Here is a 15,262-nt window from a genome sequence, read left to right on the forward strand (position 1 = left end):
GGATGATGGATGCTGGATGCTGGACGATGGATGATGGATGATGGATGATGGACGATGGATGATGGATGATGGATGAAGCCTGCAGTGCCACTCAGCCGGCCTCCTGCTAGTGGGTGGAGAGGCCTCGTCACGGTGCGCCACGTGCAGGTGACTGCGACTCTGCTGGCATCACGTACCGCTGCACAAGCTGCTAAGGAGCACAAGGAATCATCGGATGTGGCTTTGAGTTACAAAACCTTTCTCGGAACCAAACCAGTGCTTTGCTGAGGTACGTTTTACACCTGTGGAAACATGCAGACCTCAGAAAGTGGGTGTTCCGTCCTGGAAATAAATTTGGTTTGCTTGTAAAATGTCAGACGTCATTTAATCGCTTCTTTAAAGTGACAGTCAGATTTAGCAAAATAACAGTTGAGACCATAAATATCGAATACAGTTGAAGGAAACGTACAGGGCAGAGAACTGTAAGTAATCTTTAAATCACAGCACTACCCAGGGATACATCCATCCACGCTGTCACAGCTCACGCAGGAGGGAGGTTTTGCCCTTTATCAAGACAACCATGTTTCATGGAAATGACATGCTATTTCGCAGGGAATTATGATTCATTTGACTGTGCTAACAACGTGTTTTGCATAGTTGCCTCTGTCCCCATCTTTCAATTCATATACTTTATTTATAAAGAAACAACAATACTTTCTTCTATGGTTTAATACTTTTTCCTGAAAGAAATCCTATACATAATCTATGTATGATATTAAACAAGAAAAATGTACAAGAGTGAGGCTGTCGCTGTCGTCTTTTGTTGCCCCCAATTAGTTCTGGTATAACCCTTTTAGCTTCAAGAGAAACCAGCTTATAACTTGTCTGTCAAGACTGACTTTTTTTTACATAATGTGTAATATCCGGGGCAACCGATGTCGTAATTACCAAAATGATTACCCTATCAGTCAGCAGCTCATTTGGCCAGAAGACCTTTACATCTATTTGCTGATTATGTACTTTCTGAAGCAAAGACAAAGGGTACTAATAAATACCAGTTATCTGGCCATAAGGGCAAATAAGTATTGAAGGACTTGGTATGCCTTGGACTAGCTCAGCATAGATCTAGGAGCTGTCAAAAAGCGGAGACCTAACATGAACTAAATAATATTAGACTAAATTTTCTATTTCTTCTCTTTTTTAATCTACTATTTAGAATTTAAGTATAAAAATAAAAATAATTTTTAAAAAATCATCTTTTGATTGAGACTCAGTTACTTCCACCTTTCTTATTCCTTTCTCAAAGGAAATCTTCATCACAGGATCGGCGAGAAACCACAGAATAGATCATAATGAAGCTAACAGAAACGCCTGATTTCAGGTAGCTGAATCTCACCGATGACCAGATCATAAGACCTGTATTTATCTGTCTCCATCATGCAGGGCGCAGTTAGACGTGTTCATAAAAACATAACTCACCGAGTTTACAACAGCATAATTAAAGCAGACAAATTCACACAGGAATGAGCAGGAAGGGAACTTACTAAGTCAAAGGGAAACAGTTTCAGAGCAGAGCACATTTTTAAGTGCTCAGCATTTAAAGCTCCCGTGCTACTGTGGTTTGGTTGAGTCCATGTACCTACGTAGACTTACACTAGAAGCCACTTGAGATTAATATATTGCTGGGAGATACACTGATGAATCAGGTACCTCGTCATTTCACAAATCGATAAGTCCGGACAAACCTATAAGATTTCCCCACCTCACTGGCTGTGTTGATATTAGGTTCCTTCTCCAAAATGGATGCAGTATAAATGCAGTTTTCTCTGAGCACACGCTCAAACGGTGGCAGATGGGAGGGGGGGTTCCCCGGGCCGTGGGGACAGGGTGTATAACCAGATCACAGACAATTTTACGATGTAAAAAACGTTCTTGAATTCTAGAGAAGGGTGGTCATCTAATGGGTCAGTGTTCAAACATGTTCAAAGACTGTAACCTTTGGGCTCCGCGACCAATCGGTGCATTACTCAGTGTTCCACCCACAGGCTTGGCACTGAATATTACACCATCATAAACACTGTTTGCATATTATCAAGTTGGTAAAAGCCAGAGTGTATTTGTACAGAGCTTTTACTTATTTTTCATAGCGCAAAGCTGCTGCTTCCACTTCCTCTTCCTTACTCTTTGCCCTTCATCTCGCGAAGGAGGGAAAAAGTCTTACTGAAAAACTTGGCTGCACAGAAGAGAGCGGATACCACCTTTAAAGGCTTCATACGGGATAACACGGCACAGATGGGCCTCCAGAGCACCAAACACTCCAAAGTCAAGCAAGCTAATATACTGATGTTAGGACTTGATTCTGCTGGGAAATCTACGCTGTTGTACAAGTTCAAGTATAATGAAGATTTTCTAACAATTCCAACAATTGGCTTTAATGTCGATATGATTGAAACCGGAAAAGATTTTACGTTGACAATTTGGGATGTTGGAGGACAACAAAAAATGAGACAGCTTTGGTGCAACTTCCTGGAAAACGCAGAAGGAATCCTGTATGTTGTGGACAGCTCTGATAAGCAACGTCTAGAAGAATCAAAGAAAGAATTTGAACTCATTTTAAAGAACGAATCTATAAAAAACGTACCAGTTGTCGTGCTAGCAAACAAGCAGGATTTGCCTGGAGCTTTAAATGCTGAGGAAATAACCAGGAGATTCAACGTGAAGAAGCACTGCTGTGACAGAAATTGGTACGTACAGCCCTGTTGTGCAATCACAGGAGAAGGCTTGTCAGAAGCTCTCCAAAGACTAACCGCGTTTGCAAAAAACTACATCAGATCAAAGGAGTTTTCTACAAGTTTTAAGGAAAATGAAAAACTGTAAGAATTTTTATCATCAGATTTTGATGAACATTACTCAAAGTACTTTGTAGGACAGACTAAAGTATTTGCTTCTGGAGAACTCTTATAAGCAACTATGTATTTATAAAGCACTTGGACCATTTTAAATTATACTGGTTTACCTGCAGATGTTTCTGAGATACGGCTGTGCATTATTTTATTAGTGATAGTCTACTTGGGGTTGTTCAGTTCAGAAGTGTGTGTTGAACGATAAAAAAGGCAGAGCTGACCATCTGAATTTTTGCGACTGGAAACAAAATAGATGAACAGCGCTTAAAATGTCTACATCAAATATTTTGTCAAAAAGTAAAATAGCCAAGTGGTTCGCTCAGCAAGGAAAACATGACATAAAATGTCATTTTGTTATAAGTGTCCTGTGGACATATTTCTCGTGTAAAAATATAGTCGGTTTACAGTTTAAACTCTTAATTACGTATAAAAGAACCTAAGAATCTTAAGTATTTTTTTGGATATTATTGCATTCCAGAACCAATTACTATGAATAGATTTTAAATAACAGGATCTGCTCCTCATCAGGCCACAGACAAGAGTGAGATCACCTGCTGTAAGGTGGAGGTCTGATATCACCGCTACCGGTTCCCATGTTTGGATTTGTTCCTGCACTGCTGCTTTGCTGTCCGTAGCCAGCAGCGGAGCTCTGTTAGACAGCACGGCATCAGTGCTGCAAAGCGCTGGTTATTTATGTCCCACTGCTCGCAGGAATCGCGGTGGTGGGGGAGGAATGGAAGGACAGGCTGCTTGGTCAGTTTTTATAGACAGTTTTTATATGCATCCTGGCCTGCCTGTGCTGAAGCCACTTTAAATTTTGTTACTGATAAATTTAGTTTTGTTTAAATCTGACACGAGAAGTGGCACAAAACTACAATTTCTACTACTACCGTTTGGAGAGAAAAATTTCAAATGAAATTTCTGATGAGATTTACTGGTTCATGGAGGAGTGAATTGGTATTCTGAATGCCATTAAAGCAACAATGGGTTGTTAACTAAAAGACTAATTGAATGGTATCAACCATGAAAAGTTTAAATGCTAAGGCAGAAAAGTTAATAGACCTAGTTCATCTAAAAGCAAGAGAAAAAAGACCATCTAATTACTGGTTATATGGTCCCAGAAAATCCAGCCCATTTATTTTTGCCTTCTTGAGCAATGTCTGCAGAGGTAGCATGCTCCACTGGGTGGGATGTTTGCCTGGATGGTTGGATTTCTTTTCCCCTACATCTGTCATCCTCCTTGACCATGAGCAAGTCATTCAGTCACCCCATGCCTTGGCAAAATGAACGTCCCAGTTAGTCTCTTCGGAAAAGTTGTGGCAAAGGTCAGCTCGTGTGCCTCTCTCCTGCGACAAAATGACCGTGTAGAGCAACTCACGTGAGAAGTTTACATTTAGTCCTTACTAACAAACAGGCAGGAATTTCAAGTTACAGCAGGGTGAAGCAGCAAGAAAAGCACCAGACATACCCTATTGTCTCATGCATACATTATTCAAAGCCAAGAAGTCATCAGGTGAATTTGCTGTAATGGTGAACAAAGGAAGCTTTCCCAACAGAAGCTGTTATTAATACTGACAGTAATTACTGTGGGCTAAATCCTGAGTCATGTTGAGCCTACGTTCCTAAAAGGGGAGCAAGCATTTACACTTGCCATTGCTTGGTCTGAAGATTTATAGTCAATATAAAATATCATCTTCTTGCCCAAAAAAGGTTTTGAAAAAGTCCACAACAATGGTAATGTTATTTTTCTAAACCTGTCAGTTCAGCGATAAATAATGTGTTGTTTCAGAACAATAAATTTAGGAACATTTGCATGTGTGTGGTACATTTAATTCTCCCACTAGTTTAATCTAATCATGTGTCTATTATAAATCTGAGTCTAGTTCACTGGCCTCAGGACTTCCTCAGGGAGAAATACTCCGTGAGAGATTTAATGAGTGCACCGGGGTCTCTAATTAGACAAGAAGCAAGTTCTGAAGGGAGAAACAACATATAGACCAGCTGATATAGCAAGAATAGAGGATACGCTTTCAGGCAAACAGTTGCTTCTTCAGGTTATCAAAATAGACGAAACAATGCTCACATTGATCCGAAGAAAATCTTATACATTACACTGCAAGGGAAATGGACTCTGTTCCATTCACTTTACAGAACATTTAGAATTTTAAAATAGTGTGGTTTTTTTTTGTTGTTTTGTTTTGTTTTCTGTGAGCTTTCCTAAAGAAGTGAAACCGTGGCCATTTTATCTGCCCATGGAGCCCCCTACCTTTTTGAATAATTTTTAAGCCTTAAATATCAATCAGCTGGGACAGAGAGAAGGATTCTCAAAGGACTACATGACTGAAAGTTTAATTAAAAAAAATCAGTGAGATAGAGAAAAGTGACCACACCGGTGCCCTCGGTGAAGGCAAGGCTGATAAGGTACAAGAGACTAATCTCTTGGGATAAATGTTCCATTTTAGCCGCAGGAGAGCCAACAAGAGCACATAAATCCACAGAGCCCAGACTTAATTAGTTCGTCTGCTCCTGGAGCTAGCTGGTCTTTTCCTATATTGTATGAGTAAAGAGTGTACCTGGGGGCTTCTTCAGGATGAGGAGTTAGTGGATATAGACTCCACTGTTTCAGATTTCCTTCCTACACCTGGAGCAAAGCATTTCCGTGAATATCCAGCACGTTTTGTGTAAAGGTCCTTGCAAGTTTTATTATATGGACAGGGAGGTGCAGAGGAAGTGCAACTTCTGTCTGAGCTCTGCAGGAATACAGAGCAGAGCACAGCTGTGCGCGCTTGGCAGCCAATGTGGCGCGTTGCCCTGGCCCACAACCAGGCGGGTTCATGCGGAATGAAGGTCAGTTGTCAGAGGCAGGGAGCAGGACCCCTCCGTGCCACTGAATGCAACATCTGTGCCTTCTGCCCTTGTGTGTATACTCACACCAGGGCACTGTTTTGTCCCTGCTGGAAGCCTGGAAATTGTTTGATATCCGATCCCATCCCACATTACATGGCACAATCAATAGCAGGGAAGTTATAAAGGCATTTCGCTGCTTCATTCTGCCATGGAGAGCTTTAGATCCTTTGACTGCTTAGCTGAAAAAGAAAATGTTCCCTGTAATGGAACAGGACTGGAAAGGGGATATCATGTCTGAAGCTGTTATTTCTTACACAAAGTCGACTGTAACTGTTTGTTTCTGTTGACAGAATAACCATCCCTGAATAAATAAATGGGTAGTGAAACACACCGGGCAGGATCTGTGAATCCTGAGGCATGTTGTATCCTGCCCCTCTCAAGAAGTTTATCCACTGGGCCATGTTTGGGTGTGACAATCTCAAAGTTAACAAATCCAGAATATGGGGAATTGCCCTTCTGACCATTCACTGATAAGATGACTGTGGTATAAAACCACAATGAGCTTTCTGAGTTTTGAAACAGCTGTCATGGAGCTGATTGAGCATAAGTCCAATAGGATCAAATGCTGTTTTAAGGGAAGGCAGGGAACAGCATAAGAAACCACCAGAAATTTGGATAGTAACACTCCCTCCTCCTTTGTCTGGGAGACCACTCTCCCAGTAACCAAATACTCTGCAGAATCACAGGGAAGGGTCATGCAGAAGGAACGCGGGACAAGGCTTTTTCAGTGTCAGGTAATGCAAGCTTCTAGAGCTGGTCGAGTTACTCCAAACACTCTGTTGCTATCTCCTCCTCATTTCTAAGAAGTTAACTGAAACAACCAAAGGAAAGACTTTCAAATATCAAATATTAGTTCTAAGCCCAGTGTGTAGAAAAACAATATTTAAGAGCACCGTATGCATATTATACTGCTTGAAGTAGGCTTTCTTGCCAAAGTAAATGTCCCATGCAGAGTTCTATGCTGCAATCAGACTTCTTGCTCTTATAATTAGCTCAAGTATTCCAGGCATAAGGATTCTGGACATACATCTCATCAGATCACACAATAGACTATTTAAGTCTCTGTAATTCAGGATGTAAATTCTTGAGGGTGGAGACCCTACTTAAAAAGCACATATCAAGCTGCAGGTAAAATTTGCAATTATAAATTCATGAACCAGTAACAATTACAAACACACCTTATTTTGAATGCATACAATTTTAACAAATCGTGCTTTATCTTGTGTTTCAGTTTCTACAGTATTCAAACCGTGATGTTCTTGAACCACTCGTACTGGTTCACAGTTTGCAATGCAATTGTACCACATCTAGAGCTAAGCTGGGCTGCCATCGAGACACCTCTCCTCACCTGTCTCCTCTGTGCCCCCCTCTCCAGTGACACTTGCTGGTCTTTGCACAGCTGGTATTTTCTCACTTTCCCTGTCCTTCAATAGCTATCAGAACGGTGATGACAGTTTTTGTGGTCTTTTTATTAGATTTTAATTGAGTGTTTTTGTGCTTGCTCTCATGCTGCTCCTTATACTTAGAAACAATAACCCAAACACATTTACAAAATTGTTTCATTGTTTTCTTCCAGGTCCTTCCTTGAAGCACTCCTTTCCCATGATGTGTGCAAAAACCCTGACAATAGCTCTTACACTTTTATGATAAGGTCCTGGCCCATATTTTTGGAGGTTGTTGTTTTATTGTTTCCTTGTACCTCATTTTATTCATCCATTCCCTCTTAGCCTAAGAATATGCTTTCTGTGGTCCAAAGATCATCTTTTTGTTGTGCCTGACTGATGGGAGGAGTTTCTGGACCATATACTACTGCTATAAGTTACCCAAATCTTGTGGAACATTGGCTAAAATAAGCAATTTTGTGAGTTTAAATAAATCATCTAGCTCTAAAACCTGAGCCTTTCCTTTTTTAGCAAATATAGTTGGAGAATGCAGCAACAACTTCATTGATCCAAAGAAAAGCTAATCTCCCTAACAACTGTGCTTGGCTGCTAAAGGGTAACTGTGCCTTAATCAATCGTTTTCAGTTACTTTATCTAAGGCATACACGTTAATCATTAAAGAAAGCCAGTCTTGCAGCCTTCTCTTAACTGATTCATAATTCTGAAACGTTCTTGTTTTGTTTAGGACCATCATAGATTCATGCTAAAACCCCTCTTTTCATTTTGTTACAAAGCAAAATGGAAAGGCATTGTGTAAATAGTGTAACAGCGCTCTGAGAAATGAATGTTACTCCCCTTATCGGCTGGGTCTCATGCCTGGGGCTCCACCGCTGGCTACTATCATTGCACGTATCCGCAGCACAATGCAATGGCTTTTGACTGAATTCACATATTTTTTTCCTTTGTTAAGGCTTTACAATGAAAGGTTCAATGTACCTAAAATGTGTACAGCTGTTCACAATACAAATGCTTATGTATTCATCAGTTATTTATACATGCTGCACACCGGCATGAGCACATACAAACACAGCTTGAATTATTCTATTTTATCTCCTAATCTAAAGAGGTAAAATAAAATAAGAAATAGTCTGTTACAGAGAAAGTATATAAAAAGTTGAGCAGGAGAGGAAGTGAGAAAAGATAAGAAACACAATGGAAAAGGATAGAGAAAAGAAAAACTGGTGAGAAAAATTCCCATTCTGCTCTTGCAATAAGTATGTTAAGAAGCCTTTTCTTATTTTTTTTCCTTTTTTTTTTCTTATTTTCTTATTTTAAAATATACATTTAATGGAGGCAAGCGGTTCTACTTTTGTTCATATGTGTAACTACACAAGTATTCTCTCTGAACATATATTACATGCAAAAGACATTTTTTTCACAGATTTTAGTAACATTAGGCCCCAAAGATAATGTCACCTTAGAGAAAACGTTATACAAATAGTCGACTCCCTATAGCAACCCCAAACAATATCAATCCTGAATATGAATTATTAAAATATAACATCTTATTAAAATCAAATGTGGGAATGAAATATAGTGGTTAAAAAACGTTTTTCCATTTAACCTACATAGGAAAACACTCGTGTTTCTCAGCTATTGCCTGCTCACTCAGGGCTATACTCTCAGCCCTTCCTTTTTTAAAATTAAGATTTTCCAATGAGTCATTTTGTTCATTAACCATTTAAAATAAGAATTTATTGTCTCTGCTAATGGGTAAATAGGTATCCACTTCTCTTTCTCATGTGCTACTAAAAAGCCCCTGTTGAGTATTAGGTAAAACCCAAGCCAAATACTGGAAATTCTTATCTAAATCGAGTAATATTGTAAAAGCACTAGTATAAAGTTTTGTATTTCTGCACTGAGACATCTTGTGGCACATAAGACATACTGCAGTTAATAGAAATGAAACTGACTGTAAATTCTAACGGCAACAACACGATCTGGAGATCTCTCTGTTCTGAGATGAAGTCACAGATCTGTTCCTCACTTTTTCATTGATCAGACATTTTCAGACGTGAAGTATTTACAACCCAATGGTGACAGTTTCTTAAATTCTAATTTCTGCATTCTAAGAAATATCCACATTTCCTTCCACATTAAGATGAATGTTTCAAAGCTACAGCACTTTGGGGAACAGAAACAGCGAGAGATGTCCAAACATGTCATAACAGATGTCATAACAGCGAGAGATGTCCAAACTACTGTTTTTTCAAAGAAGTGTGTCAGAACAGAGAAATGCATTTACTTTAATATTTATCTGATCCCCAAAATGCTGGTTTAAGTCCCTTAAAATGTAAATATTCCAATTCAACTTGAAAATCTATAGACTCAAATGTTCAAAAAAATTTGTCAAAAGATTTCTCTAAAGATAAATTATTTTGAGGAAATTATTTTTGACAATTATTTTATTAACAAATCTTCTTATTCTGTTCTTTTGTACTTCATTCTTTGATTTTTTTTTAAAAAAGGCAAACATTTTTGAGATGAGCTATAATTAAATCAGTATTTGTAGCTTTTCTCATAAACTTGTTTAGCCAATAAATACAAATAGTATCACACACTGAAAGAATGTGAATGTGAAAAAGCATCGCAGTATACCCTCTGACCTTAACTTTTAGTTTTTTGGACCATCTCCTCCTTTCGCAGTATTTTCAACCCCCAGTACCACCAGACAATGGTACCACCAGTGAGGGAAAGGCTAGCACCCAGCTGCCAAAAGAACACCCTTAGAGACAAGGGAGAACCTCTGAATGTGATGATTTGCTGCAGTAACACAGGACCTTCCTCCATGTGCTTTTTCATTTGCTTTGGGGGGTTTGTTATTACCAACTTCACTAACCCAGCAGGCACAAAGATATTGTATATTTTCCTGTAATTAAAAGTCCATTAAATATGTTAGCAATATAATTCACATGTACAGCAAATTGTATTAAGTTTTTCATACTTGTTTCACAGGGTTCTGATTTATTTACAGCATATAAATGCTGAGAGGATTAAAAACAGTGTTTATATCTCATGGGAATCCCTCCTGCAATCTGTTCCATAGAAGAAATAGTGATTTTCAAATCATGGATAGCTTAAGATGAATAATGAGCTAAGGCTAACAAAACAACAAGCCTGACATTTATTTGAAACATCTTTCAAAGTTACAGAGAATCGAAGGTAACTCTGGAGGAAACTCCATTTACTGTTTGACTACTAAGCTGTCAGTATGTGGGACTACTTCATGTTAGTACCTTCAGGAGGACTCATCCTGACCTACTACCCCCTCTGACTGTACCAAACTTACCTCCCCAGAAAGAAACCTTGTTCCATCACGCTCACGGCTGTGCAATTACAAGCCCTGAATGTCTGTTGGGGTGGGTTCCAAGGGAGGCAATGTCGCCGGGGTGGGAATCACCCAGTCTTCCCATCCTTTTTCCATTTCTCAGTTGTAGTCTTTGCTTTATGCTAAGGGTGGGGAGAAATAGACAATAGTCATTTAATATTCAATAAGCATGACCCAGTGATATAGATGCCAAAGCTTAACAACCCATTAGTGTGCAACACATGCTCCTGATTAAAGTGTGCTCCTGTCCGCACCAAGAGCATCAAAGGCAGGAACAATCAATAGGGGGTTGAGTGGATCTGAATGAAAACTCTCTCATTCCTACAGGAAGGTATTATGGGGGAACACGCGCTGCACTGTATAGGAGCCTGCAGGAGGAAACTTGTCTGCAGACACCCTTGCTTCTCTTCCTAACTGGCTACTGTGAGGTTTTCCTTTTCCCTTCTTCTTTCCCTCTCTCTTTTTCTTCTACTTCTTTTTTTTTTTTAAAAAAAAAAAAAAAAAGCAATTTTTACCATTAGAGTAAATATACACCGGCAGCTATGTACTCAAATCCTCAGGCAGGTACGTTTGCCTCAAAATCTCCCATGCAACAGATGGCAGTGCAACCAGGTTTATATCAGTTTTCTATTTCCTAGGCTGTGGGCAAGTATTACTCATAGTCTACTAAAATACTGCAAATACTGAAAAAAAAAAAAATACTCTGTTGGCCACTACAGCATCTGGGACTGCCAAACAGCCATTCTCCCAGTCCCTTGTCACTCCTCAGCAGTTTCACTTCCTCTGCTTCCTTCTGTGTGCCAGCAGCATTATTCTCCTGCAGGAACTCAACAAAATTCCACTCTATCTGTCTCACAGACTCTGAATATCATGGTGGAGAAAGGACAATAGTTACTCCCCAGCTTATTAGATTATAATGATGTGCTGCTAAATTGGAATTGCCATTAACCTTAAAATGAATTTTCACATGAAGGAGGTAGTGATTTATAAGAGCCTTGAATTACAGTTCGTACCTAAAAGGAAATTTTAATATAAAAAGAAGTAATGAACTTTAAAAGAAAAGAGTTGATCTAGGTGATTTGACAGGTGTAGAGTTCTTAAAGGTAATAAAACTCTACATATTTCAGGAAAATTATGTGGCCATTATCCCCCCTCCAAAAGAAAAGCTGAAACAGAAATATTCCCCCTTATCAGACATCAGAAAATCAAGGAGAGATCAGTCTCAAGTCCTTGTGAGAATGGGCCTCATTAGCGCTGCTGCTCAGAAGTACTCATTTTCTTCATTACATTTTAACAAAGAGAGATGCATAGTTAGTGTATTTTCACATCTCTACTCAACATCAATCCTTCAGCCTTCCAAAATTCCTAAGTCAGTTATATATTCTAGTTTCCTTGCAAAATTAGCCTGAAACACAGCATTGAAAATAGCAGTCTGCATCTGGACATTTACATTTTTGTTGCGTAAAAGAGATATCTTGGATCCGATGCCATTTTATATGCTAAATTCTGCTCACTGGCACTGTTGACAGCCAGAAGTAAGACAGCTTACAATTTAGATGCTCCCATAAGCGTCTCTATCTCTGTGATCCTTTTAGTCACAGAATCCTAGAATACCCAGAGTTGGAAGGGACCCAGAATGATCATTGACTCCAACTCCTGGTTCCATGCAGACTGGCCAAAACCCAAACCCTGTGTCTGAGAGCATTATCCAAATGCTTCCCAAACTCCAGCAGGCTTAGTGCTCGGACCACTGCCCTTGGGAACCTGTTCCAGTGCCCAAGTGTTTCATGTACAACGTGAAACTCATCTTACCTAATACTTCATACTGGTATTTAATTCTCTAACCATACTGTATATATTATTTTCTTAAAATACAACTCTCAGCATCACTCTTCCATCTGAAAGGCCGAGAAATGTAGGATATGGGGGCAAGTGACCTATCCTTGCTGCACACAGCCAGCCTTCAGGGGGAACAGAATTCAGAATACTGAAGGTCCCAGTCCCGTGAGCTGACTAGGGACACTGAAACGCCTCCTTTAGCCAACTGTTTCCTCACTTTTTATTCCAAATGAAATTTTATTCCTTTGCTCTTATCAGGAAGTTGTTCTGTTTGAAAGGTAGAGCTGCTAAGACAAAGACAGGAAATGCAGCCCTGCAATCTGCTGATTCATGCTTGATTCCTGTTCTTTTTTGGCTGTTTGCAGCTGATGAATTTTGTGATCAACTCCAGCTCCAGCACCAATAAACTTCTTTAGCAAGGGTCAATTTACAATCTGTAATTTTGTCTCCAAATGATCTGATCTAATGCATTAAAAGCTGAATGTATACAGGCAGTGCTGTAGAAAAAAACCACCAAGGTAAATCAAAAGCAATCCCCAAATAAAAGGTGATATTACATACAAAGTTAACTTAGGTCAGAATAACTAAGATCAGACATAGGTTCATGTACTATTTCAGAGATAGCTCTGAAACTCTGAACATAAATTTTAACACGACTGCCTGCTGCTTAGCGTTTGCAGTCATGGGGGAGCCCTAAGTTTATTTTCTAATCACAAGAGCAGATGTTCAGATGATGTGAATCAGCAAACTGCCACTGAAGACAGAGGAACTACCTTTAATTTGTACCATCTGGGGATCTGTTTTGCAGGCTCTCTTTTGGAGGGAAAATAATATTGTGCATTATCTTATAACTAATCATGCAGTAGCTTCCAAAAAAAAAGAAAAAAGAAAAGAAAAATGAAAATATCTAGAGCTCTTGGACTAGAAGGAAGTGTTCATTAACGAGGATCGAATTCAAACAGGCCATGTGGGAGGACATCCTCAAGGCATCTATAATGCTTAGGTCTGAAGTAAGCACATGAAAGAAAGCCTGATGAAGGATGGTGTCAAATGAGTGAGAGCACTAAAACTAATTTGGCACAGTGATATCAGCAGGCCTCTGGCTTCATGAACATCTGATATGGGCCGTTACTGAAACCAAGTTGAAGAACATCTCTTAGTAATTTCAGTGTATTGTACAACATGATTAAAGTGTTATAAATGGAAAGGCGTTGAATCCTACTGAGTTTTGGACATGTTAGAATGTTTTAGGCTGATTTTCTTTTTCAGTTCTGTGTGGCTAGAAAGTAGGTTTCCAGGTACCACTCCAACTAAAGGGTAGTTTATATACGTGTAAATACATCTTTTTTTTTTTTTCCAAAATACAGCAAAGCTAAAATACAATATAAGAAATAATTCTAAATCCTAGTTGTAAAACGGACACAGAAAAATAAAGGAGACACATGCATGGGAACTCTGCAGCTTTTGAATACAACAGAAGTGTCCCACTGTGCAGGAGACTGACCCCTGCACGAGAATGAATTTAGCCCAAAGATATGAGAGCTGCAACTTCTTGCAGAAAACTACCTAAAAGTTCTTTCTGCTCATGCTCTAGAGTAGTACCTGGCAGTGTTATACGGGCTATATTACCTTTCAAAGCAGGGTAAGTCATTTATTTCCCAGCCCTGGCCACAGAGCAGTACTGTGGTATCTTTCTAGCCCTATAAGGAACAAAGACACTTGTCAGTGGTATTTAAATTTCAAAACATTAGACTACTGTACTACGTATTATGTGTAGTCAGGAGTTTGTGGTCCACAGCTTTTCCTACTGTCATGCAAAGCATTTAGCCAACTTCCATCAAAAAGCATCTTAAGACTGTTAATTGTTAGGGTAACAATTTGAAAAGTAAGTAGAAAATAAGCTGAAATGATTGTATATCAATTCTTTTTTCAAGTGAGAAGTAGGGGAGGATGCTGTATTTAAGTTTAGGGTTAATAATCTATCCAAGAAGCAGCTCAAAAGGGATGACACACATCCACACCAGATGTGTCTTCAGTGCACAGTCCGTTGCACTGCTGTTTTCGCATGCCTCTCGACAATAGCAAGAGTAAAGCAAGGATAGCAGAGTCAGCAGTGAGAGCAGGAACTCTCGTGGATTTGCTGTAGATGCTGCAGACACTCAATGTGCAGCCTTTCACTGCAAAATGGCTTACAACTGGAGCAAAGCAAATATGAGCAACTAATAAAGAATCTGCTAACAAAGCAATAGTCCGGAAAAGAACTTCAGGTTTGTGTGAATGTTTTCTAAGAGAGAAAAAATTGCAGTCTGGCTCAAACAGTTCAAATGGGTAAAATAAGAAAAGAGCAGAGGTGAATATAGAGGCTCAAATAAAATCAAACACTACTAAAAGGTGCAATCCTACACAGCTGCTGCTTAATGGCATAATTATAACAAAATGACCTAAAAGAAGACTAAATGCAAAAGTTGCATTCAGAGCAGAAATCATCTCTTTTTCCTAGATTTAACCATAGAAATTGTGTTGTCTTTTGCAAAAGTGTGACTGAATGAGTTCCCCTGAAATCAGCCTGTGCTTGCTGTTCCTTCAGTGGGGAGGTCTGAAACGCAAGCACAGCATTGCTGCTCACAGCCCATTGCTGCCTGGTGAGGGGTTTGCATGAGCTGATGCTAAGGGCCCCATGCTGACTTGCTTCTGGGATCTCTACGCCTCCAGCTGCCCTCTCATTCAGCAGAAAATGTCTGTCAGCACCTCAGGTTCTTTCTAGAAAAGGCTTTTGATGCTAAGGAGCTACAGAGCTGCTTTGGGGAAAGGTGAAAAAAGAAAAAAAAGCAGCAAAAGAACCTGAGCTGCTTCATGGAGCCCAA

The 15,262-nt window shown here is 39.4% G+C and overlaps 2 protein-coding genes across 2 annotated transcripts in view; one reads left to right on the forward strand and one right to left on the reverse strand.

Moving 5' to 3' along the window:
- Positions 1-10,678, reverse strand: part of B3GALNT1 (beta-1,3-N-acetylgalactosaminyltransferase 1 (globoside blood group)) — a 17,001-nt gene extending 6,323 nt beyond the window's left edge. Inside the window, exon 1 of the mRNA XM_035334096.1 lies at positions 10,521-10,678. Within this exon, the coding sequence (XP_035189987.1) occupies positions 10,521-10,546 (26 nt within the window). The 5' untranslated portion in view covers positions 10,547-10,678. The remainder of the gene's footprint in view (positions 1-10,520) is intronic.
- Positions 35-3,000, forward strand: ARL14 (ADP ribosylation factor like GTPase 14). The gene is made up of 2 exons (XM_035334101.1): positions 35-268; positions 1,286-3,000. The coding sequence occupies exon 2, from the start codon at positions 2,272-2,274 to the stop codon at positions 2,854-2,856; it is 585 nt and encodes a 194-aa protein (XP_035189992.1). The 5' UTR covers positions 35-268; positions 1,286-2,271; the 3' UTR covers positions 2,857-3,000.
- Positions 10,679-15,262: the final 4,584 nt, after the last annotated feature.

The sequence above is a fragment of the Oxyura jamaicensis genome, chromosome 9 (genome assembly GCF_011077185.1).
Source record: "Oxyura jamaicensis isolate SHBP4307 breed ruddy duck chromosome 9, BPBGC_Ojam_1.0, whole genome shotgun sequence".
Lineage (NCBI taxonomy): Eukaryota > Metazoa > Chordata > Aves > Anseriformes > Anatidae > Oxyura > Oxyura jamaicensis.

Coding starts and splice junctions, on each gene's coding strand:
- ARL14 (XM_035334101.1), top strand. CDS start 2,272: ATGGGCCTCCAGAGCACCAAACACTCCAAAGTCAAGCAAGCTAATATA.